The sequence below is a fragment of the Psittacula echo genome, assembly GCF_963264785.1.
Source record: "Psittacula echo genome assembly, chromosome: 24".
In the NCBI taxonomy this organism is placed as follows: Eukaryota; Metazoa; Chordata; class Aves; order Psittaciformes; family Psittacidae; genus Psittacula; species Psittacula echo.
In genome coordinates, this window is record NC_137759.1 from 4,951,403 (window position 1) to 4,975,788 (window position 24,386).

The 24,386-nt window shown below is 56.9% G+C and overlaps 1 protein-coding gene across 2 annotated transcripts in view; it reads right to left on the reverse strand.

Moving 5' to 3' along the window:
- Positions 1-710: 710 nt before the first annotated feature.
- The window catches only part of CSNK1G2 (casein kinase 1 gamma 2), a 32,859-nt gene continuing 9,183 nt past the window's right edge, over positions 711-24,386 (reverse strand). For both annotated transcript variants that reach the window (XM_080633778.1, XM_080633777.1), the window contains exons 2-12: positions 12,470-12,966; positions 8,163-8,203; positions 7,611-7,680; positions 7,086-7,234; positions 6,421-6,655; positions 6,153-6,238; positions 5,609-5,693; positions 5,369-5,517; positions 4,842-4,925; positions 1,607-1,713; positions 711-1,295 (exon numbers count right to left, since the gene is read on the reverse strand). In XM_080633778.1, coding sequence (XP_080489904.1) covers positions 1,241-1,295; positions 1,607-1,713; positions 4,842-4,925; positions 5,369-5,517; positions 5,609-5,693; positions 6,153-6,238; positions 6,421-6,655; positions 7,086-7,234; positions 7,611-7,680; positions 8,163-8,203; positions 12,470-12,656 — 1,248 coding nt within the window. In that variant the 5' untranslated portion in view covers positions 12,657-12,966 and the 3' untranslated portion in view covers positions 711-1,240. The remainder of the gene's footprint in view (positions 1,296-1,606; positions 1,714-4,841; positions 4,926-5,368; positions 5,518-5,608; positions 5,694-6,152; positions 6,239-6,420; positions 6,656-7,085; positions 7,235-7,610; positions 7,681-8,162; positions 8,204-12,469; positions 12,967-24,386) is intronic.

The following is a 24,386-nucleotide window of genomic DNA, read 5'->3' on the forward strand; positions in this document are numbered from 1 at the left end:
TGCAGTGCCCTGGGGGTGATGAGGAACAGGGGGAGCGTGTGTGGGGTGTCCGTGTGTGTCCATGTGTGTGTCCGTGTGTGTCCATGTGTGTGTCCATGTGTAAGTTGGAAAAGCTCCAGCTTCCCCCAGCCCGGTGCAGGCAGGACAGAGGCGAAGCCACGCGGCAGCTCCAGCAGCTCCATCCACCTCAACGCCCTTCACCATCGGCCACGCTTACCCTGTGCCTCCTCCCTGGCACCGTGGGGCAGCCCCAGGGCCCAGACACGTGGCAAAGGCTCTGTACCACCAAAGAGGCTGAGAAAACGCAGCCCCACGGCCATGGCGGCCTCTGCCAATAACCCAACACTGCTGCTGCAGCACATCCAGCCCCGCCGCGGCGCTGGGGCTGAGCCGCCTCCTGCTTCTCCTCCGTGCTCTGCTCACCGGTCCCTTTGGTCTCAGCCAGGCGGCTCCGGCAGCGAGGCTGGTGCCCAACGTCCCTGCCCCGCGTGCCCCAGCCCCGCAGTCACCGCCCTGTCCCTGCAGGCCCCGCGCTCGCCTGTATCGCTCACAAAAGTGCATCGTGACCTGGTCTGTAAACGCGATTCCCGGCCCCGGCGCTGCTCACGGTACCGAGCGCTCGGCCCCCAGCGGGGAACCCACATGGGGCAGAAGCAAGAGCAGGATGCAGGAACGCTGCAGCTGACGGTCAAAGACTGAGGACTCTGCACTCGGCACCGAGACTCACTTTAAATTAACTTAAAGAGACAGAGAAGCAACAGAAAAAAAGGAGAAAAAAGGGGAAAAAAAGAGAAAAAACCCAGCTCTGTTCCTCCTGCGCCCGCGGCTCTCACCCCGCTCCTGCGCCCGTCGGCAGCGCCGCCTCAGTCTGGAGCTGATCCCCCCTTTGCAAGCGAGAGCCTCCCGCGGAGCCCCCCCGGGGCCTCCGGAGCCGCCGCTGCCGGGGCTGAGATTTCTGACTTTTTTTCTTTTTTTTTTTTTTCCTTTTTTTTCTTCTTTTTTTCTTTTCTTTTTGCCGGGCGCGGGAACTGCAGCGGCTGCGCCGGGGCCGCCCCCGGCCAGGGCAGGGCAGGGCAGGGCAGAGCGGGGAGGCCCCGCTCCCCGCCTGGGGCGCTGGGGGAGCCCGGCCGGCTCGGACCCCCCCCTCCGGCCCCGGCCAAACCCAGGGGGCCACCACCGGCTCCACGGGACAAGATCCAGCCACGGCCGGAGGGAGAGGAGCCACCGCGGCCCCGGCCGCTCACTTGCGACGCTTGGTGGTTTTCCTCTTCCTTCTCTTGAAGAAACAGCAGCACCTGGGGACAGGGGGGACATTGGGGACATCATCAGCGGCTGGGCCTGGACACGGTGGTCAGGGAAGAGCTGGCGGGGGACAGAAAACCCTCAGTGAGCCCCATGGGTGCAGAGCTGTGCCAGGAAGCGCCCCTGGGGCTGGACCTGGAGCACCAAGATGGTCACAGTGAGAGATGTTGGCCACAGCACACAGTGCCGGCCATGGCACTCCTCACCGGTTGCTTGCTCTGGGGGGAACCTGCCAAGGCAGCAGCCGAACCATCCCCAACCCCACGTCCACCCCAGCCCCAAGGGACGGGGTCTGTGCCCTTACTTTGTATCGTCTGTCACCTCCACCTCGGTGGGGGCTGTGATGGGCGCGTTCGAATGTCCTGCCGTGGGGTCATCCGTGTTCAGCTCTCCGTTGGTGGAGCTCATCACCTGGGGAGAGACGAGCGTCAGCGCGGGGCAGCCCATAGGGCGCAGGCTGGTCCTGAGCCTCATGCCCAGCCCCACGGCAGCTGCAGCCCCAGGAGGGGGCACAGCCCCCCCCGGCCCTGCTGGGAGCACAGAGCCCTCCATGCAGGCAGCAGGAGGGTGCTCAGCCCCGGTGCTGTGCACGCCCAGGAGCTCCACGGCACAGAGGGGTTTGAGCCCTCCGTGTCTCCAGGAACCCATGAACCTACCAGGAGAGGGGCGCGCTGGCAGCCGGCTCCAACCTGCCCCGAGACACAGTCCTGAAGCTGTGTTAGCTCCAAGGAGGCTTTGCCACGGTTGAGCATCTGGACACAGTTTTGCTCCCCAGCCCCAAGCCCCGACAGTGCTGGGCGCTGTGGGACTCAGCCCAGTGCCCCGAGCTCCTGCCCGCTTGCCGGAGCAGCAGGGCCACGCGTGGTGCCAGGAGGAGCCCCAAGTCCCCAAAGCAAGGACAGGGCTGGCAAAGGCACCTGGAACTTGCTTGAATCCCCCCTCCTGTGCTCGCTGCCCCCAAGCAGGGCCAGGAGCAACGTGGGGATGCTCCAGAGCATCACCGAGCTGGCGAGGAGGCTCAGCCGTACTCATGGCTGAGCTGCCATCCGACAGCCGCAGTGCCCAGCCAGGGCACATCAAGCTACCAAAGCACATCCACCCCTGAACGAAGCCCAGAGACCCCCCTGCGTCACCAACACCCCCCCTGCAGCGCGGGCGCAGGCACAGGATGGGGTGGGAGGGTGCAGAGCAAGAAGAGCAGGAGCAGACGCCGTGGTGGGGGGGAAGCGGCGCAGGGGGAGCAGGGCAGAGCACAAGCTGACCCCCGGTCTGCCCTGGCAGCAGTGGGAGCCGGGCCCATGCCTGGCACCGAGCACCAACAGAGCCCCAGAGGAGCAGCAGGAACGAGCAGCAGTGGCAAGGGAGGAAGCAGAGACGAAGGAAGCAGCGCAGGCCCAGCCGGGGGGGAACCCAGCATGGATCCACATGGGCTGGACCCCACCAGCCCAAGAGGGGCCGAGTGGTGGCGGCGAGCACAGGGCTGACGGCGCAAATGCAGGACCAAGGCGGGGAGATGAAGACGAGGAGTGCCCAGGGCAAAGGAGGAGAAGCCGGGCCCGAAGCCATCGCTCCCATCATGGAGGCACAGGGAAGTCCCCAAGTGGGATGAGGCCACGATGTCCGGCATTGCTGGTGGGCAGAGCCTGATGCCCACCCTGCTGCTCGCGCCGCTTCATCCACCTCTAACCGCCCTCCGAGTCCCACCGGCAGCACAAGGGAGCCCTGGGAAGCAGCGCCAGCCTCGGGGACAGGGCAGCCCATGCTGCAGCCGAGGCCAGGCCTTGGGCACGTGTGGCCGCTCCCCTGGCAGGGCCGGCAGACACGAGGCACAGGTTGGGCTCTGCTCCCCCCCGCGCCCGCCCCTGCCCTCGGCGCGTGTTGCATGTACCTGGACGGACCCCCCGAGCCTGCCGGCTGCCAGGTGAGCTCCCAAAGGCTCCTCGGCAGGCTGCCCACCGGCCTGAGGATCCCACAACTCCGTCCCCTCGGGCGGCTGCTTGCGCCAGGCAGGAGGAACAGAATGAAAAGAAACAAAAGAAAAGAAGAGGAAGAATGGGGGAAGAGAAGGGAGAGGCGGAGGGGAAAGGGCAGGAGAAGAGTGGCAAAGGGAGTCGAGAAAAGTAAGACATGCAAAAGCAAAAACGTGATCGGAGCAGCTCGAGTTTGGGGAGGGCGCTCCCAGAACAGTCCCTGCGGTGACACTGGGGGTCTGCAGCCCCCCTGCCACGTCCACACACACACACGCACCCCCCAGCAATGGGGCTGGGCTCTGGGTAGGTCCTCTCCACGCCAGGGAGGGCGAGCAGCCCGCAGAGCACGGCCAGCGCCATGCAGAGCTGCAGGGGAGATGCAGCCAGGCCGAGGTGACACTGGCTGCTCCCCTGCAACCACAACGTCCCGGGGCTGAAGCTCTGCTCCTCGAGGGCACCCCACTGCCAAACCCTGGCCATGGGGAGCCTGGCACAGCCCCACGGCTGCTGGCGGACCCTGCACCCCCAGCTTGGACACTGCTCCCATGCTGTGGGGGTTTTGTGCTTTGCTTTTCCCAGTGCCGTCAAGAAGGAATAGGGAACCCAGCGTTTCTCAGCTGCTGCAGAGCAGAGAGCAGACCTTCCTGGGAGCAAGTTCCCAGGAATGAGACAGAGAAGCTTGGAAGATGTCACCCTCTCCCGATGGAAGCACAGCCCAGCCAGGGGCCAGTGGGAGCCAGGGCTGACCCAGGCTGCCCGAGCTTGGCCAGGAGCCATTAGAGTGACAAGGACAGGGTGCTGAACCCTCAGCTCCAGGCGCTCTGCTCCACATGGAGGTTCAAGGCAAGAGGATGAGGGTCTGTACAGGACTGCTGGGGACACGCATGAGGCTCTGCTCTTGATGGCACCAGTCCCACAGCCGTGTTTCCTGCTTCAGGGTAGGCCAGGCCATGGCACCAGAGAAGGGCTGGGCAGCCCAGCCCCTTTCCCACACTGATGCAGACAGGGAGCTGCCTGCACAGCTCTGCCCGTCTCCTTGCCCAGGGCTGCTCCCTGTGTTCCCAGGGCACAGCCAGCCCTGCGCTCTCCCGCATGGGGCAAACACTGCCAAGCTGCACCACAAATCCCCCTGAGGCCCAGACATCGTCCTCCCTTGTCCTGTGCCCTCATCACACTGATGAAAGTGGCACCACGAAGTTAGCAACAAGCTACTCCCATAAGGACACGGCACTGGGGACATCGTCCTCAACACAAGGTGGCTCAGCCTGTGCTGTGCCCTCACTCACCAGCCAGTGCCAAACCGTGCAGCTTGTCCAGGCCTGGTGCTTCTCCACTGTGCCACAGCCTCCCATGGCTGCTTCATCCCGCTTCTGCCTGACTGCCTGGCCCCAGGGACACTGCCCTGGTCCCTCCACCAACCCCATTCCTGCAGGGAGGGAGGCCTCCCGCACACAGCACTGGGGGGAGAAGGATGCTCCAGGCCCCGCTGGGTGCTATGGGTTGGTGGGCAGGAGCCCGCACTGTGCTCACCCACAGTCCCGTGCCCCATAGGGCAGTGCCGCTGCTCACCTGGTGTTTGGTGTGTGGCTGTGCTTTGTCTCTGTTCGGGGGCTGCACCTGCACCTCGCTGTGCATCGTGCCAATGGGGGTGGGCTGGGGACAGGACAAGGACAACATCAGCCACAGCACAGCAGCCCACCCGCCACCCCGTGCCCCTCAACCGAGCAACCTCTGGACAAATATGCACAACATCCCAAAATCGGGGCCTGATCCCAGTCCCACCAGCTCCACGCTTGGTATTGGGCTGCAGTGAGCTCATGGAGGGTGCCCATTGCAGAAAGCAAGGTGCCAACTCAACTGCTGGGTTCCTCTTAGCTCCAGCAGCCTCCTATTTCTGTGTCACAACTTCAACCCATAGGCATGGCAGCCCCAGTGGGGAGCTGGCTGCTGGTGGAGCTGATCTCTTGGGCACAAGTGGCGCGTGGCAGCAATGACTGCTGACCTGCTGCTGCCTCAGACCATGCTGATCTCCCACCACCTCCCCGGGCACCCTGGGGCCCAGCACCCTCTGCCTGCTCCTGCTCCCTCACACTCACCAGTGGTTTCCCTGCCCAGTCGTATTCGTAGTCGAACGCGTAACCGTTCCTCTCGAACAGGTCTGTGAAGAGCTTCCGCAGGTAGTCATAGTCAGGCTTCTCAAAGAAATCCAACCGCCGCACGTAGCGCAGGTACGTGGCCATCTCCTCTGCGGGGACAGAGCGGGCTCAGTTGGGGCAGGGGGACCACGCGCCAGGCCAGTGTGTGCTCTGGGGCCAGGCCATGCAGAGTGCCCTCACCTGGGAAGTTCTCACAGAGCACCTCCACTGGAGTGGCTCTTTTGGTGTCGCCGATCTTCTGATACCTCTCCTTTAGTGTGTCAGCCTGCAGAGACAAGGAGCAGGTCAGCAAAAGGGCCAGGCATGGCCCCAAAGAGGGGCAGGTGCTGGGTGCTATCAAACCACAGATGGTTTCTTGCTCCCCCCTTTTCCAGGGAATAGCGAGAGCTCATTCCCAGGGAATCCCCTCACCCAGGGCAGGTCTGGAGGACAAACACCAGGGAGTGCAGTTCCAAGACAGCCACTGTGAGAGCAGTTGGGATGCCCACAAAATGGAGGAGGAGGATGGTACAGAGAGGTGGACATGGCACAGCAGTGGCCTGGCACAGAGCTCAGAATAGCACAGCAAGGGCCTCACATAGAGCAGCAACCCCTGCATCTGGCAGGATGCTGACTCTCTGACACCTCAAAGGCCACTGTTTCCCCCCCACTCTCCAATGCTGCCTGTTCCAGGGCAGAACCAGACCCACAGGGTAGCCCAGGGACAGCGGGGGGTGGTTGTTACCTTGAGGCCTTGCCAAGGAAGGCTCCCACGGAGGAAGTACATAAACATGTGCCCTAATGCTTCCAGGTCATCCCTGCGGCTTTGTTCTGCATAGAGAGAAAAGGAAACATGGGCACATTCCCACTACAGCTACTGTCCCTGCCAGACCCTGCAGCACCCCAAGTCCCCTGCCAACATCCCAGGCTGAAGAGCAGGAGAGGCATTTTGTCCCCAGTAAGTCCCTTTCCCTGTTCTTTTTTGCCCAACAGGCAGGGCTGGCCACACACACCTTTCCCAAGGTGGGTGTTGATGCTCATGTAGCGTGCTGTCCCTGTCAAGCTCTTGTGCTCTCGGTAGGGGATGTGTTTTTTGGTCTCGGGGTCAATATACTCTTTGGCCAGGCCAAAATCAATGATGTGGATGGTGTGCTGCCGCTTGCTGCCCGGCCGCCCCACCAGGAAGTTCTCTGGCTTGACGTCTCTGTAGATCAGGCTTTTGGTGTGGACATACTCCATCCGTGTGATCTGAGGGCAGAAGGAGACGTCAGCACCATGGCAGAGATGCACCATGTGTCCCGCACACCTCCCTGCACCCTTTTCTGATACCCTCACCACCAACCAGCAGTCCTGCTCCTGTCACCCTGGGTTGAAAGGATGGGCACAACAAACCCTCCAGCCCTGGGAGACATCCTTAGTCTGGCTGCATTTCAGACACACAGTGAGAGATGCTCGTTTGTGCTGCATGGGGGTGAGGGAGAGGGTGAGGTATGGACGAGGTGGTCTAGGATGTGCCAGGAGGCAGGGTCTCCTGCAGCCTGCCAGGCACTTGGTCACCCCTCCTTCCCATCTCCTTCCCTGTGGGGACCCCACACTGCTCAACCAGCCCAGGCTGGGCTGTGGCCAGGCTGCAATGAGCTGTGCAGAGCTGTGGGTGAAGTGGAGGTGCTGCACTCACCAGCTGGATTGCGATCATCAGGACAGTCTTGAGCGTGAAGGTCCGATCACACAGATCAAAGAGATCTTCTAGGCTGGGTCCTAGCAGCTCCAACACCATGGCATTGTACTTCCCACAGGGGCCAAAGTAGTAAACCTGAGGAATTCCTTCTGCAAGACAGAGCAAGGGCTGTCAGGGCTTGCAACATGGCCATGCTGTCACAGCTATGCCATTGCTGGAGCTGGGGCAGGGGGCTGCAGATGGGATGGCTCTGCACTGCCCTCCCTCCCAGCTGCATACAGCCTGGCTCTGCTCTTGGCTGGAAGGCAAAGGAGGCAGCTCCATCTGCATCCCTACATCCCTCTGCCTGCTGCGGGGGAGGTGGGGGGGGTTAGAACTCAACAAAAAGGGATCAAAGATTAGATGTGGCTCTGGGTAAAACCAACCTTCCCCAGCAGAGCAGATGGGCAGGAGGTGCTCAGGCGGGGGAGCAAAGGGGCAGAGTCACCTTTAAAGGAAGGCTCTTTCCCTGCAGTGTCACCGTACCTGCATTGCCGAGCTGTTTGTAGAACCGGTACTCCAGGTGCAGCTGGGGGGCCCGGGATTTTATGGGTTCCTTGGAGGAGAGAAGGAGAACAGTTAAGGCTTTTGTAGGGAGCAGGATGTCAGGGTGTCAGACACCTCTTTCACGTGCTGGCAGCAGCTGGACTAAGGGCATTTGGACTTGAGAAAAACTGGTATAAAATGGGACGATGAGAGAAAACCAGTCCATACAGGAGGCAGACCAACACCCCTCTCCAGAGAGACTTGGGTACTAGGGCAGACGTCAGTGGGTGTAGGTATAAGTGGGGATCATCCTCTCCTCGAGGTCTCTCTGCTGCCACAGCAAAGCCTGGAGAAGCAAAGCCCCAGGTCCAGATCACCCCACCTGCAGTGACGTGCGCTACTTTGCCTGCCCTCAATTCCTGCAGCAAGCACAGCTCCTCACAGCCACCCATCCACCACAGATCCAACCCACCCTGCTCCAACAGCCTGGGTACCACCACCAATCCTTCCCAGATGGCCTGAACATCCCACTCCAACCACAGAGGGACTCACCAATTTGATAGCTACGTATTCGTTCGTGTAGAGGTTCTTTCCTGCAGAGGGAGACACCAAAAAGGCAATTGAAAACAAGTGAGCCTCTGCATCAACCCCACTTCAGAGCCTGTCCAGGCCCTAGGGGCTGCAGAACATCCTGAACAGGTTCAGCAGCTCCCACAACACATAAACAGGCCTCAAGGAACCAGGCAGAGCAGGAGCCCACTGTGGGGAGTTGCAACATGCCTGGTAATTACCCCCAGGTGGGGTACATGGATTCCTCTGGGATGGGCAGTGCTGCTGGGAGGGGGCAGCTTCCCAATCCAGACCTGCAGGGATGTGACTGGCCAAGGCAGGAGCAAGGCTGGGCTTCATGTTCCTCCCAGCCCCAGCCTTGCATGCAGAGGGGCCACCCTGCTCTGGGAGGGTTGTCCAGAGTTGGGGATGCTGCTCTGTTGCCCTTGGGACCATGCAGAGGGTGGCAGGAAGGAAAGACCCCCAGGAGCACTGGGGCAGCTCAAGGCTTTGCAGCTGGCAGGGGTTTGAAGACACTGTAGGTAGGTGGAAATCCCTTCCCCAGGCCTGGGGTCACTCCTAGGGATGGCACAAACATCCCCGGGAGCATCCTTTGGGATGCTCCCACCCACTCCAGGGTGCCCGGGAAGCCAGGAGCAGATCCATGCACGAGGGGCAGCTGAAGGCACTGATGTGCTGCAAGGAGGGTCGGATGACTGCCTCCAAGCAGCCAGGAGAGCTGCAAAGGCAGCCAAGCCACCCCAAAACCTGGAAATGAGTTCCTAGACAGCTCAGCACCTTCACAGAACTTTTCACCCCCATAACTACAGAAAAGTTGAGCTAATGGTGTCTACACATCATCCTGCTCACCCAGGGTGGGACAGCCAAGCAGGGGGCATAAGAAAGGTATTACACCCATCAGTACAACTTCTGCCCCACATCCATAAAGGCTAAAAGACTAAAGAGGTTTGCAGAAATAGCTCTGAGGGCCTCTTGTGCCCTTCAGGGCCCTGGGGAGATGGGAGTTAAGGCAGCAGGTTCCCTGCAGGGCAGCAGAGCTGCAGCCACACTGCCGGGTGCGTGCGTGGCTGAGGAAGCTGCATCTGTCTGCTCGGATCTTCTCCAAGCAATTTGCTCAGGGAACAAACTCCTCCTGGCATAAGATTTCATCTGCTCTGACTGCTGCTCTGCACCTGAAGCAGCAATAAATCCTCGCCGGCTGACATCAGAGCCAGCTGCTGAGCGCCAGAGTTGGTGGCAGGATTACGGGAAGACGGATGAATGGGAGATATTAATGGACCAGCTCCTCCCAGGGACAGGCTCTGCAGCCAGAGGGGCTCAATCCTGCTGCCTCTTGTCCCATTCCTTGTTCCTTGGGAGCAGAGCCCAGCCCCTCCTGGCTCCATCCTCCTCTCAGGCACTTGTAGGGAGCCATCAGGTCCCCCCTGAGCCTTCTCTTCTCCAGACTGAACCCCCCAGGTCCCTCAGCCCTTCCCCATCACACTTGGGCTCCAGGCCCTGCACCAGCTCTGCTGCCCTTCTCTGGCCCTGCTCCAGCCCCTCAATGTCTCTCTTGGAGTGAGAGGCCCAGAGCTGAGCACAGGATTCGAGGCGCAGCCTCACCAGTGCCCATTGCAGGGGCACAATCCCTGCCCTGGCCCTGCTGCCGCACTGGTGCTGATCCAGGCCAGGATGCTGGTCACCTCCTTGGCTGCCTGGTTAGTGTCTGGGTTTTCCTCCTCTCCCAACCCACCCCAAAGCACCACAGAGGAACTGCCATGAGGCCCTGCTGCGAGCAGAAGGTGCTGGCCTCACTCCTGAGGACACAGGGAGCTGACAGAGGCACTGGGCTGCAGGCACAGGAGCCACCAGCCATGCTCCGGTCACCCCTGCTGCCACCAGCTTGCCTTCTGCCCTGGCAAGGAGGCAGCAGATGAGCAGGAGGGACCACATGGGGCTGCAGGCAGCGAGGGCTGCAGGCAGGGAGTGGTGCCCAGGGGACAGGGACTGGCACTGTGCTTGTGCATCACCCAGCACTCCAAGACCAGGATCAACATGGAGGGGCAGGAACCCAGCATGGCTCTGGCAGCCAGGAACTCCTGCCCAAGTCGTTCCTCTGCTGGCTTCCCACAAAGGCCACAAACTACGTTTGATTTTGAACCCCTCTGCCCCTAGGATGACACTGGTTTTGATCCAGGGCAGCTGAGCTGCGGCACCTGAAGGACAGAGCAGCACCCACCTGCTTTGGGAAGACAACCTCATCTTCCTCCATCCCCGAGCCCTGGGAGCTGAGGAGGCATCTCCTGCCTTTTATTTTATTGAAAGGTAAATGTCCACAGAAGACTTGGGAGCTTTTAAACACTGAGCTACAGTTTGCAACCAGCCTGTCTTGAGGAATGAATTCCTCAAGGAATGAATCCTTCAAGAAATCCCATCCCCAGGGAAAACTGAATGTCCAGCAACAGCTGGAAAGCATTCCTGCTCATGCCACCACTTCACAGCAGGATCCCTCTGGTCCCTTGCCATTCATCTGCAGTTGGAGGAATCCCTCCTTTCCGTGAGGTGCTGAATGCATTCCTGAGCCCTGATGCAGCTCAGAGGCACACCTAAGGAAGAGAGATGTGATTTTAGGAGAAAAGCCACATAGCTGTGGCTTTCACTGCTGTGATGAGATCCTTTGCTCAGGCCTTTACCCTGTTACAGCCAGCACTACAAGAGTGTGACAGGGCAGGAAAACCATGTGAAGGGACTAGAAGCTTCTCTTGCTGATGGCAAGGACAAACTCTCACAGCAAGAATCGACCACTGCAGAGCCCCAGAGCGAGAGCTCATCCCTTCAGCCATGAGCAAACAGAGCACACTGCTCCCAAAGCCCTGCAGCAGCTCTGCTCTGAGCAGCCCTGACTGCCAGCTTCACAGATGCTCCTCAAATCCCTGTGAGACTCGTGTCCACCTCGGTGCTGTTCCCACAAAGCAAGGGAGAGGCCAAGGCAGGGGTCCCACTGACCCTCAGAACTGAGCACATCAGACAAAGAACAGCCACGGCCGCAGCTCTTTCAGAGTCAACTGAAACTGATCCTGCTTAGAGCAATCCCTGGGTCTCTCTTCAGCACTGGGAGAGACAGACCCTCCACTGCTGAATGTGGGAACCTCTTGGCTGGATTTTAAACAGTGTTTTCCCAAGCTCTGCAATTAAGTGGTGATCCCATCGGGAATTCGGGATCGGGACAGTTCAGCCTGGCACCAGCCAGTCTGTCAGCTGGGAAGAGCTCTGCCATTAACTCCCTGCAGATAGGGGCAGCCCAGCGAGGTGGGAAAACTCTCCCCACCCTTCATACAGTACCTGCAGCCCCCCACCTCCTGCTCCTCCTCAGGCAAACACCCTGCCCAGATCACCATGTCCTTGTGGGGATAGCACTCAGCTGGCCTTTGAAAGGTGCTGCTTAGCACAGAGCAACAAGGCAACTGCTGCCCCAGGCTCCCTCTGCCCAGGACACCAGCACCTTCCCAAAGCACTCGCAGCCAAGTCCAAGGCTCCATTGGCATGTTCCATGTGCATTCCTGGGGACATCCCGACCACACTGCTGGGCACTGCCACCTCTCCCAGCTGCCTGATGTCAACCCAAGAGTTGACAGCTTGCTGAAAGCCTCCTGGGACAGGAGCAACCTACCCACCCTCCAAACAAGAGTCTGCTTGAACCTGAGATTTAGACCAGCACGGAAAGTGACCATGGGAGGTGTTTGGGTTTCATTCAGCCCTTTCTTTCACCTGCATAAAATTTGAGAAGAGTCTCTGAACACCCAGTTTTAACAACTGAAGAGTTCACCCAGGATAAAACACTGACGCTTCCCCAGCAGAGCCCACCTCCTGAGGCATGTGGTGCAGCTACTGAGGACACAGCAGCATCCCATGAAACACTCCTCGCTAAGTGTTCCTGGACTGGGGGTGGACACACACACCCAGGCCTGCACGGGCCACCACCACTTCCAACAGACAGGACTGAGCTGTAACATTCTCCCTGACAAACCCAAGAGTAACAGGTACGGGGAGGAGATGGGCACCATGTCTGGATTGGGTCCTTTGGTTCTAACAGGCTTTGAAAGACTGAACACAGCATGAAGGGGCTGAGGAAATCTGTGAAGGAAGGAAAAGGAGATTTCCTTGTGAAGGAAGCAGGGGCTACCTGCGATGTGCAAGGCTTCAATACTGGATGGCCGGTCAACACCCTTGGTGCTGATGGTCACAGGCACCCTCCTGCTGCCTGAGTGGGATGCCAGGGCCCAGTGAGGACAGAAGATGACCCTTCTCACCTAGACGGAGCTCTCCGAAATTGCCGCATCCAATCTTCTTGCCGACCCGGAAGTTGGGACCCACCATTAAGACTCCCGAGTTGGTTCCAGCACTCCGGCTTCCATGACTGCTCCTTCCTCCACCTGCCTTGGACATCCTTTTACCTTCCTCCAGCTCCCCTTTCCCTCCTCTCTTATCAAAATCCATAAGTTTGTGATACCCCGGCCTCTCCACGGTTACGCTGCTGCCATACAAATCCCAGAGCTGCCGAAAGTTGAGGGGTGAGGAGGACAGAAGCAGGGCTCTTCCTGGTTAATACACCATCCCGGGGAGCAGTGGGAGGGCGGGGTGTGGAGGAGGCGGGGGAGGCGGCCACACAAGGGTGCTGGGCTACTGAAATGTTAGTGCTTCCCAAGGTCCGGCCGGGATTGTCATCGTCGCCTGTTACAGGGAGGTCTTTGGTGGGGAGAACATCCTGTGGAGAGGGTCCTCCCACCTCGGCTCCTCGGGCTCCCAGCTGTAAGAGGAGAGGGAGAAAATCAGCACAAGAAAACACAGGGGCAGAAGACAATGGGAGGCTCCAGGCTCCCGCCCCCAGAGCCCCTCTGACACCATCCCCGAGTTACAGGTAACCCACACTGATGAAGGGTGCTGCAGCCAAGGGGTGGGAGAAGCTGGGGTAGCAGGAGCATCACAGGGGGGCCTCACATCTAAGATGCAGGCACAACTAAATTACAATCCAGCCAGGGCAGGAGGTGAAACACTTCATCACCAGGTTAGAGCCAGCAGAGAGTTATGTGGAGAGAACAGTGTCCCCATGGGGAAGGGCTGATGGCAGCAGGGACCTTCAGAGGTACCAGCCAAGCTGCTCAGGGCCAAGCTCCAGTTGGTCAGACTTGAACCCCCCCACCCCAAGTGCAGAGGACAAATAGAACCATGGAATGGCTTGGGTTGGAAGGGACCTTAAAGCTCCTCCAGCTCCAATCCCTGCCATGAGCAGGGACTCCTTCCACTGGAGCAGCTTGCTCCAAGCCCCTGTGTCCAACCTGGCCTTGAACACTGCCAGGGATGGGGCAGCCACAGCTTCTCTGGGCACCCTGGGCCAGCGCCTCAGCACCCTCACAGGGAAGAACTTGTGCCTTGTATCTAACCTGGACTTCCCCTGCTTTACTTGTAACCCATTACCCCTTGCGCTACCACTACAGCCCCTGACGAAGAAAAGACACACATAATCCTCTGCACCACGACACAAACCACATCAGGCATGCCCTTTCCTACGAAGCGAAAAGAGGATATTCTGAATCCTGCTTGTGCAAAGGCTGTGCCCAGCGGAGTCACAGCACAGCCCCCAGCATCAGCCTCCACTGCAGCAAGGCCAGGACCTTTTGTGCCAGCGATGCTAGGAGAGGCCCTGTGCTTAAGGCATTCCCCCTTGTCCTGTCCCTACACACCCTTGTCCAAAGCCCATCTCCAGGTTTCCTGCAGCCCCTTTAGGCACTGGGAGCTGCTCTAAGGTCTCCCCTTAAGGAGCCTTCTTTTCTGTAGGCTGATCCAGCCCAGCTCTCTCAGCCTGGCTCCACAGCAGAGCTGCTCCAGCCCTTGCAGCATCTCCGTGGCCTCTGGACTCACTCCAACAGCTCCACGTCCCTCTTGTGCTGTTGCCCCAGAGCTGGATGTAAGACTCAGGTAAAGTTCAAGTACTGGGGAACGAGGCCTTCCCGTGGGATGGAAGCCCCCTTCTTCCCTCACAGGCTTCATCCTTCAGGCCAGCATCTCCAGAGCATCCCCAGAGCACAGCAGCCTGGTCTTCCAAGGCCACCCCCAGTAGGTGAACAGGCAGCAGCCTGGGTTCCATGCCAGCAGGAAGCGGGGTGGGAGCAGCTCTGGAGCAGGGCTTCCCTGCGCTTTGTTCTCCCCAGCCCTGCGCGCACACAGCCCACACGTGATATCCTGCTCATTCTTTGCTCCCCCAATGGTTTCCGCTCCAGGTTCGGTGCATGGCCATGCCCTCCCGCCCCTCTCCTGCTTTTCCCCACCTCTTGGCCTCAGGCAAGGACATGCAGGAGCAAGGAGCCGCCTGAGAGGGTGGCACAGCATGGCTATCCCCGGGCATTTTGGGAACCACCATCCCTGGGCCATGGCTGCAGCCACATACAGGGCAAGGGGAGGCAGTGGGATGCGTGGGATACGTTCCTGCACATCCCGTTTTGGGTTTGAATCAGACCTTTATGTTCCTTCCCGGGGGATTTCAGGCCCAGACTGTTTGCATAGAGTCAGGCGGCCACCAGCCAGAGCCCAGGGAGCTCCAGCCCCCACACTTGGGGTTATTTTGTTTTACACAAGAGTTATGGGCCACTCTCTGCAAGGGAATTCCAGACAATGGAGCCACACAGAGACCTAACAGAAGGGAAAAAATAAAGCCTGTTTCCTGTGAGCACTGGGAGGCTGCACTGTTCCCCCCTGGCCCAGACGAACGCAGGCAGGACTCTTCAGCAAAGCCCAGCTTTGGGAGCAGCTCTGCTCAAAGCTCCCAGCTCCACAGCCCAATTCCAGACAGCTGGGCCAAGGCAGCCCCCAGCCCTGCGCCGCAATTCCTGCTTTCCCAAAGCAGGGCGGGCAGAGCAGCAGGAAGCCGTGGCTGAGTCAGGCTGGGGTGAGTGATGCTGCTCCAGGCTCTGCCACCGGCTTCCCCCCGGGATGAGCCAAGGGGAGCTCAGGGCTGGCAGGGATCTATTTCTGCCTCCAAAGAGCACCCAGGAGAGGCATCAGCTCACTGCACCTCAGCACCAAAGCAGGACCCACCACGCAGTGAGTGGTCAGGTTTTCCACTCTGTGCCATAAAGAGATCCCTGGCCTTTAGAACTGAGAACAACCTAATTAGAAACAGAAACCTTTGGTAAAACCCCAGGACTTCCACTGCTCTGGAGCAAACAGCCCTGCAAAACCTGTGTTTGTCACAACACAGCAGCCTCTGGATGGGCAGCAGGGCCCCAGGCTGCCCTGTCCTGCCAGCCCAGGGGAGCAGCACCATGGGGAAGATGCCCCTGATAATAAATAGTTGCATTTTTGAACAGGAATCCTCACCCAGAAGGTCACATCAAGGCAAGCAGCCTCAGAAAAGCACCTTCGAGGCTGGATTTGTTGGCCTCGTATCAAATCTGATGCAAGATGAGAGTAGGAAGACTTCTTTCTCTCTTTGGGGGGAAGGGAGAGGGATGAATAAGGAAAAAAATATAAAATTGGCCTGAAATTTGGTAGAAGAAATTTCAAAGCAAGGTCTTAAGGCAAATGAGTGCTGCCCTGCAGTGTCTGCACTGCAACTGCTCCAAGGCAGGGAGCCTGAAAGGGAAACAAGCTGCAGCCAAGTGCAAGCGGCTTCAGCAACTCCCCAAAACAGACCCACAGACACTGAGGGGGCAAACCCACGGCCAAGCAATTGCTGAAACCCAAAGGGGTTCATGCTGGTTTTGGTGCAATATTGGGTTCTATTTGCCACGTGGTTCTGAGCACACCAGGGCTGCTCCAGTCACATCTCCAGGCTTTTCCCTGCAGTCAGGGGGTGAGAAGAAGGGACTGGGGATGGTTTGTTGTTTTAAGTAAAACGAAGCAGCAGCTGTGATTCTGGTGCTAGCCCTCGTCTCTGAGACCTGGAGACTGCAGTTGTCGAGGCTCAGGAAGTTCCTGGCCACATCTGCAAGCATAAAATGCTTGTACACCACCAGCTGGGGCACATTGTTCTAGGCTCTTTCTATACACACTGTGCTCCTGCCCAAAAGAGGGGCAAGACAAAAGAGGGGAAGAGGAGGCAACAACAGCAGCCCAGAGCAGGGAGTGAAGGTTAGGAGCAGGTCCATGGTGCTTTTTGGAACAGAGCCCAGGTGTCCTGGACCAGCCAGCACCCTCAGGATGCTCCTACCAGCCATGGAGGCTTGACCACAGCGAGCCCTTATCTCCACAAGCCTTTGAGCTGGTTACTTAAAGCTGGTTTCCCTGTGTACTCTGTGCTTTGTGAGCAAGAAATACAGCTGCATGCAGATGAAAGAGAAAAGCAAGCTTCTTGAGAGCACAAGGAAGAAAAGCCCTTGACACTACACAGTTCCAAGTACAGATCACTGCCAATTAAAAGCTAAAAATAATCCCAAATACTCTGATGTCCCAAAAGATGACCCATCAGCTGGCTCCCAAACCCAAAATGCAGACCAAAAAGCAACCACTGGCCTACACAGCTGAAACCAAACCCCAATACATTTTAAAACTTGAAGAGGCAGATGAAGTCTCAGCTTGCAAAGAGATCAAGTCTGAAAACAAAGCAAGATTCAACATCTTTAAAGCAAGTACAGATGGTCCCAGATGACAGTTCCAAAGGTTTGTAGTTAGAAATGGATTCCAGTCTCTAGTGTGGCAGCCAATGCTGTTCATCCCAAACAGGGACACGCTGTGCCACAACACAGAGGTTTCCCAAAATAAGGGGCATTGAAAGCCTCATCAGGCTTCCCATAGGAGACCCCTGTCATGGGCATGGTCCAGCTGGAGGTAGGAGTGGTGGCACGGGAGAGACACAGGGCAGGAGGACCAGGGCATCCCTAAACAAGCTCCCTGATGTGTGAGTGCTTCCAAGTGTATGGAGACCACTATGGGGCTGCTGGGGCCCCTCTACATCCAGCCCACCATCTACACGAGGCCTCCAGGGACGCAAACGAGCAGGACAACTCTTGGTACTCATGCATGGCCCTGACCAGGGCCTTCCAGGTTAAGCAGGTTCAGAAGGGAAACAACTCATCCGGGCTGGGGGAGCTACAAAATGAGAAAGAGATGGGGCGGCAAAACAACCCCAACCAAATAGGCTCATTCCAACCTAATGCTGTGAACTGCAGCGGTACAAAAGGTCCTCCTGAGATGCATGTTTGGGTCCACATCTACATCCTCCATGGACCAGGCCACCATGCACACAAGTGCCTGTGGCAGTGGGAAGCAGAGGAAGCCAACACAAGCTGCAGGAACAAGACAGCAGCTTGTGGACAAGGCCTGTTCCAGCTGCTTCAAAGGACAAGATCTGGCCATAAAGTCACCTTCTCCCCCCAGCTTTGCTCTGGACCAACAGGAAAGGAAGAAACCTTCCGGACTGTTGCAGTGCAGCAGAAACCTGTGGTCTGCAGTGTCCTGTGCTCTACAAGGTTGGTTGGGGTCCTCTCTCTGGGCTGAAGCTCCTCACTTCTCTTTCAACAGCTGAAAGCTTCAAGGAAAAACCTGTCCACACAAAAGAGAAATCCAGTGGATTTTCCAAGATGTAAAAATAATGCTAACTTCTCACATCCTGGCAATTCTGTGTTCAAGCCGTATCTGTCCAAACCCAAAACCACCAGGATTAAAAACCAAAAGTAAGTGAAATACTAATAATAAAGCATTTGTGGTTTTCCCTCCAGAGCTGTGCTGTGCTGGATTTTTCCTCCTGGTTTCCTCTTCCAGCTATCACATCTATGAAGCTTTTCTCTAAATTAGAAGCATTCCCTTGTTATTGCCTATTCCCTATCCCAGGAGATTTTTTAGACACTGCGAACTTTGGTCAGCTCTTAACCTACAACAGATGAAGCTCCAAATCTCTTCTTTCTCCCAGCTTCCAAACACAAATATGGCTTTTTAATGGATTTTGAGTTTTCAGTGTATCTTCTTTCTAAAAAGGTTTGTGCCACATTGTCCCCTCCACAACCCCACGAGCAGCAGAGTTTCAATCTCGCAGCAGAGACCTGCTCCTGCTGAAGGGCAGTCACAACTTGGAGGCCTCACCAGTGCTCAGCTACAGCAGGTTCTCACCACACGAAACCAGCCCAGACCCACAGGGGATTTCACGAAGCTCTTTAGAGGATACCGGATGACAAAGTCAAACCCAGCAGCCTGCTTTAAAAGAAAAGTCTCAGGTGTTCCTCAAGCCCAGCACCACAACAGTGCAGCTGGTGCTGGGCAGCCAGACCATCCTCTTGCTGTGCTCATGACCCTGGAGTGCACGCAGCGACCCCAACTCAACTCCAGCCCCAATAAAGAGTCAGAGCAAAGCTGAAACCTGTTCTCTGAACATAATGAAATTAAGTAGTAAAAAACCACCAGTAGTAGTGTTTTCAGTTTCTAGCAGAGCCCAGAAGGCAACATGCTAAGAGTCTGTAGGACCTCACGTGAAAGTGTAAATTCCCTGTTGTGATTTTAGAGCAGTTCCCTCTCTTTTGAGATGGCCACGGAAGAGCCATAGAAGCCACATGATGGACAACATCCCTGGACCAACAGGCAGGTGACTTCACCCTCAAGCCTGAACCACTCGCACCGCAGCTCGGTGTGCACAAGAACTCCCTTCTGAGCAGGAGGCAGGAGGACACGTCTGTTCCAAGCCTTATGAAGAAGCAGCTTCTGGCAGCAGCTCAGCAGTAATTACTTTGCATCAAAATTTCTTAATGAGGAAACAGGCCCCTCTGTAACCACCGGGAGCAGGACCATTGCAGTGAGTGTCTGCTCACTGCTTGCATAAGCAGAAATGGAAATCAATGTGCTTTGGATAGTCCAAATTGAGAACAACCCAGATCCTCAACGTTTTTGAACACAAACATGCTTGCAGAGCCAACAGCTCTTCCAGGGCAGGTCCTGAATTTCTCAGTAAAAGAAGCCACAAAGAAAACTTCACAAAGCATCTCACCACCGCTGCGAGGTGCTGAATGCAGAGGCACAGAATGAGCCAGGCTGGAAAAGACCTTTAAGAGCATCAAGTCCAACCATTCCCAGCACTGCCAAGGCCACCCCTAACCCATGGCACCGAGGCCTCGTCTCCACGGGGTGTGAACACTTGCAGGGACGGTGCCTGCAGCCCTGCCCTGGGCAGCCTGTTCCAATGCCTGAGCACCCTCTGGGGCAGGAATTGTTCCTCAGCTCCATCTAAACCTGCCCTGGTGCAGCTTGAGGCCGGTTCCTCTTGTCCCATCCCTTGTTCCTTGGGAGCAGAGCCCAGCCCCTCCTGGCTCCATCCTCCTCTCAGGCACTTGTAGGGAGCCATCAGGTCCCCCCTGAGCCTTCTCTTCTCCAGACTGAACCCCCCAGGTCCCTCAGCCCTTCCCCATCACACTGTGCTCCAGGCCCTGCACCAGCTCCATTGCCCTTCTCTGGCCCTGCTCCAGCCCCTCAATGTCTCTCTTGCAGTGAGAGGCCAAAACTGAACACAGGATTCAAATCTCACTCTTTTTGTTGGATCCCTGTTTAAAGCAGTTACACCTGGATGGAAAATATTAACCAAACTTCAGCAAGGAGCCGGAAATATCGTGATGGAAACTTCAGCAGCAGCACAGGAATCAGGCAAAAAGCTGAAAATACTTCTCTAGGAAAATTAATAATAGTAAATACACACATGCTAAATTAAGACCAGATCTGAAAACTAGGCTGGAGAAGATGAAACACAGCACAAGTAAAACACATCCATCCAAGAACCAAGTGCCCAAGAGAGTCGATGCACATTTTTGGGCTCAGCCACAAATTTAAACTTCCAGTGACAGAATTCCTAACATCTACCAGAAAACACACGGAGGCTTTATCAGAGAGACTCAAAGAGAAGCAGCTTTAGGGCTGACTTTACAGAGCCCACAAAACAGGTCTGACTGTACCCCTTGATTTACCCCTTGTGTAAACACACTAAGCCCCAGGGCAGCCACCTCCCTGTTCTCAAGCCACATCCACCTCCGGAGCCATTCCCATGGTCCCTATGCTGAATCCACACCATGTGGAAACAGCGGCAACATCAAACCTCAGTGGGGTTTGCAAACCTGTGCTGCAAAAGCATAACCCCCGGTTGCAAGAGGGAGTCAGGCAGCAAGATACCCATCCACCTCCTACTTATCATGCCACTGGGATGCTTCCAGCATCTTCTACCTGCTCTCCGCTCCAATATCCCTTCTCCAGGACCAGCAACAGCCATCCTCAGGGCTGCTGAGCCAGGAGAGGTTCTGGGACACAGCTGGAAGATGGCAAGATCAGCAAATAGCCCCCCCAGCCCCAGCCTGCTGCTCACTGCTCGTACGAGGGTCACTGTGGTGCTCCTGCTCAAGGATGGAGCACTTTCGGTCTGAGAAAGTGCAACTTGCTTTGCTGTTACTGTAAGAGGGACGCCGCAGGTAACACGTGTAAGCAGAGCAGCAAACCTGGTTCTGACCAACAGAAAAGACACGGGCTCACCTCTGCCCCTGCGTGAGTGAATCACCCGCTTCTGCAGAATCTAGAGCATCAGTTCAGCACAGAACAAAGCCAATAGGATGCTGAAGTGGTTTCAGTTTTACTAACATCAAGTTAGTGGTACTGGAAGAAAGGAAATGCATTACAAAGGCAAGTCGCTGGCTGGGAGACCTTTAAAGGACAGTAGTCAGAGCCTCAGTTTTCCATCCCTTCCCACAGCCATATGCTCCAGTGGTTTTCCTGGGACACATCCCAGCCAAGGTGCTGACATTGCCTTTCACCACGAGAGCTGGATTCAATGAGGCAGCTCATACATGGAGACACTTGAACCGTGGCCTGAGCCACCAAGTCCGTCGCAGGAGCTGGGTTCTGCAGCTCTCTAGTGAGTTCCTGTTTGAACCAAACAACACATCCACAATGCAGCAAGCTCCAGTTCCACACTGGATCAAATCAAATCCAGAGCTGCAAAGGAACTAGCTGCCTTCCAGAAGTCCCCAGCAGCCAGCCAGCACAAACCTGTTCACCAGTGCTGTGCCTTCCCTTTCTCCTGCTCTCCCCTCCACACATTTACCATGCTTGACCTAAAGAGCAAAACCTGATTCTTTTCCAGCCAGTCCCATCCTGCCCAGTTCCTGCACCAATTTCATTGTCACAAGTGCACTCATCTTGGGAGGGAACCTGGAACCATTTTGTTTCTACAGTCAAGACCCAAGACTGGCATTTACTCCACTTGTGCCCAGAGCATGAAGCACGACACTTCATCCAGCTCCAACCCCTGCCACGGGCAGGGACCCCTTCCACTGGAGCAGCTTGCTCCAAGCCCCTGTGTCCAACCTGGCCTTGAACACTGCCAGGGATGGGGCAGCCACAGCTTCTCTGGGCACCCTGGGCCAGCACCTCAGCACCCTCACAGGGAAGAGCTTCTGCCTAAGAGCTCATCTCAATTTCTCCTCTAGCAGGTTAAAGCCATTCCCCCCTGGTCCTACCATTATGAGCAGCAGCATGCAGAGCCGTGCCTCATCAGAGCAGGACAAGGCTCTGAAGAAAGCCCAGGCAGAGGTGTTTTGGTGTGCATGAGACAGAGGGTCCCACTGGATGGTGGGACGAGACCTTCCCCTTCCACCCTGGGATGGCTCCTCACAGCTCTGCTGACAAAGCACACACCACCCCTGTGTCCCACAGGCTGGGCAGCAGCAGAAGGGCAGCAGAGGACACAGGAAGACACAGCCATCCAAGCACCGTCTCACAGGGAGCCATTCGAGAGCAGAGGAAGAACGCAGCCCTTTCGAAGGTGTCCTCAGAGATCCCAAAGCCTTGCATTCCAAGTGTTCTTCCTTCTGGCACTGCGAAGCATCAGCTGCGTCTAGAATGAGGGGCTCCACATCTGCTCTCCAAAGGATAAGGGACATTTCTCAACTCCTTTCCTTATAAACAAAGGAAAATTCCTGGATGCATGTCTCCCTTCCCTTCCTTTCCTCCCCCAAGCCCAAGCTGGGTGACAGTCTCAAATCCTTCCATCCACCTGGAGATGATTTCTTCCTTGCAGAGGAGCTCCACTGAACAGCAACATGGTGAACCAGGGAGCAGGACACCAGAGTGACACACTCAGCACTTGTTCCTCCCCACGGCCTTTGGACAGGCTCCAAAGTAACCTCAGCAGCAGGAGCCTGGGACAGACCCTGCCCTCGGTCACTCACACCATGGGTCTCCCCACAACACAAATGGCTTGGAAGTGGCCAGAGCTGCCTCAGCATCACTGAACAACCCAGAGTGTCCCCACTTGCTCCCAAGTTCTAGGGAGCAGAAGATCAATGTTTAGCAGAGCATTAGCTCTCAGCACTTCCATTCTCCCTCCCTGCAGCCCCAAAGCAGGCACAGAACAAGCTAAAGCACTCCCTGCACTCACCAATTAATAGGCCAGGGCAGAAACCTGCTCCCACATCAGGTGGTGTTCACTCTTCTGGAACCACCAACCCTGCAGGCAGGACATCCCTGCTGCCCAAGCTGAAGCCACACTGCACGTCCACAGCAGACTTTCTCTGAACCACAGCTTCCCAGGAAAATCCTCTCTAGTTACCTCTCTGTCCACCACAGTCCAGGCCACCAGGGAACTCCGGATGACACCGGGTGTCATCCTGACCACATCTGTCACACCACATGGGACAACCCACAAGAGTCAGATGGCTCCAGGGGCTGGGCATGTCTCCTTCCCTTAAAGGGGTAAGCAAACCCACAAGGACCCCGGCTCAGCAGATGGGATGTGCACATCCAGCCCGGCTGCCAAAGGCCTGTGCCCTGCAAGGACAAGAGGTGTGCCAGCAGGTTCCCCGCTCCCATCTGGGGACTGTCACTCTGCAGGGATCTGCTTGGCCTCCTGTCATGTGTGTCGCTATCACAGGCTTTTCTGTCAGCAGGATCTGGGTTGGCACAAGCACTTTGAATAGTAGGATTTTTTTTCTTTCTTCCTTCAACCCATATCCTCTCGACAGAAGCAGGTTGGGGAGCAGCTGCACCTGCAGTTCTGGGGTGGCCTTCTGCAAGGCAAGGTGGTGAAAGATGGGGTGCCTGCATCTAGTTCTCTAACCACCAAACTACAGCTAATTGCGGCTCCCTCACAGTCACACGGAAGGGGGAATAATGCCACTCTGCTGTCCCAGCCCAGGAGCACCCTGGAAAGCCCTGGTGCGTGTGGGGGGTGTCATTCCCACTGGTGACAAGGGCTGTTTCCATTTCTGGGTTGCAGAGCTGCAGCTCTGCCAAGCTGAGCTGTCCCACATTCAAGCAAACACCACTTCCCCCTCTGCCTTCTTCCCCAGGCTGCTCGAAGCCCCATAGGTTTCCTCTCCTCAATTGACTGCCAAACCTTGGGAAGGAGGGAGGGAGGGAAGGGTGAGCTTCTGGGGGGGGAGGGCAACAGGGAAGCCTCTCCCCAGAGAGCTGCCAAACTCCTTGTGCCAAGCGCCAAAATCACTTCCCTGATGCATAAATCACCCAGGAGCTGGTCGCTGCCCCAGGTAGCTGCTCCCAGCTCTTCACCCAAATGGGGACAGTCACCACCTTCCAGGACCACCAGCAGCAACCACAGCCCAGACTGGGAGGGGAAGGAGTAGCACCAGGCAATTACTCTTTGCTGCAGAGTAACTGGGGCAGAGAGATGCTCTGTGGCACGACAGGATCCATCGGCTTACATGCAAGAGTCAGCAGCGTCTTCAGAGAAGCAACGAGCAATCCATGAGGCAATCCTCTTCCCACCCCCTCTATTACAAGGCCAAGCAGCTCAATCCACTCCACATTTTTCCTTGCAAGCTCCTGAAGGCACAGAAGCGACCTGCTTGTTTTAGAGACAGGGAAGCAAAGCATCTGTGAGCTCAGAGAAGAGGAGGAAGGTAAAAAAGGGCAATTCCCAACTAACCGGAGACAAATTCCTAAGACCTAAACAAATACGCCTGGCTTGCAGGGAGGAATGAACTTCAGAATACAGGGGCCAGAGACTTACAGCCCACTCCTGGTCATGCCACAAACTGTCCAGGGTCTTTCTCTCCTCCATCCCACACACAGAGGATCAGACACGCAACCCTTTATTAAGCACCGTGACAGCTTTGTGGATTAAGGACTCAGTGTGGTTTGCCACAAGCTTCACACTCCAAAGGTTGTTTCTCATCTGCCCTCTTTGCCCACCTGTGTGTATTTTGCACAGTATCAGATGGCCAGGACTGAAACAGGGACACCACAGGAGCA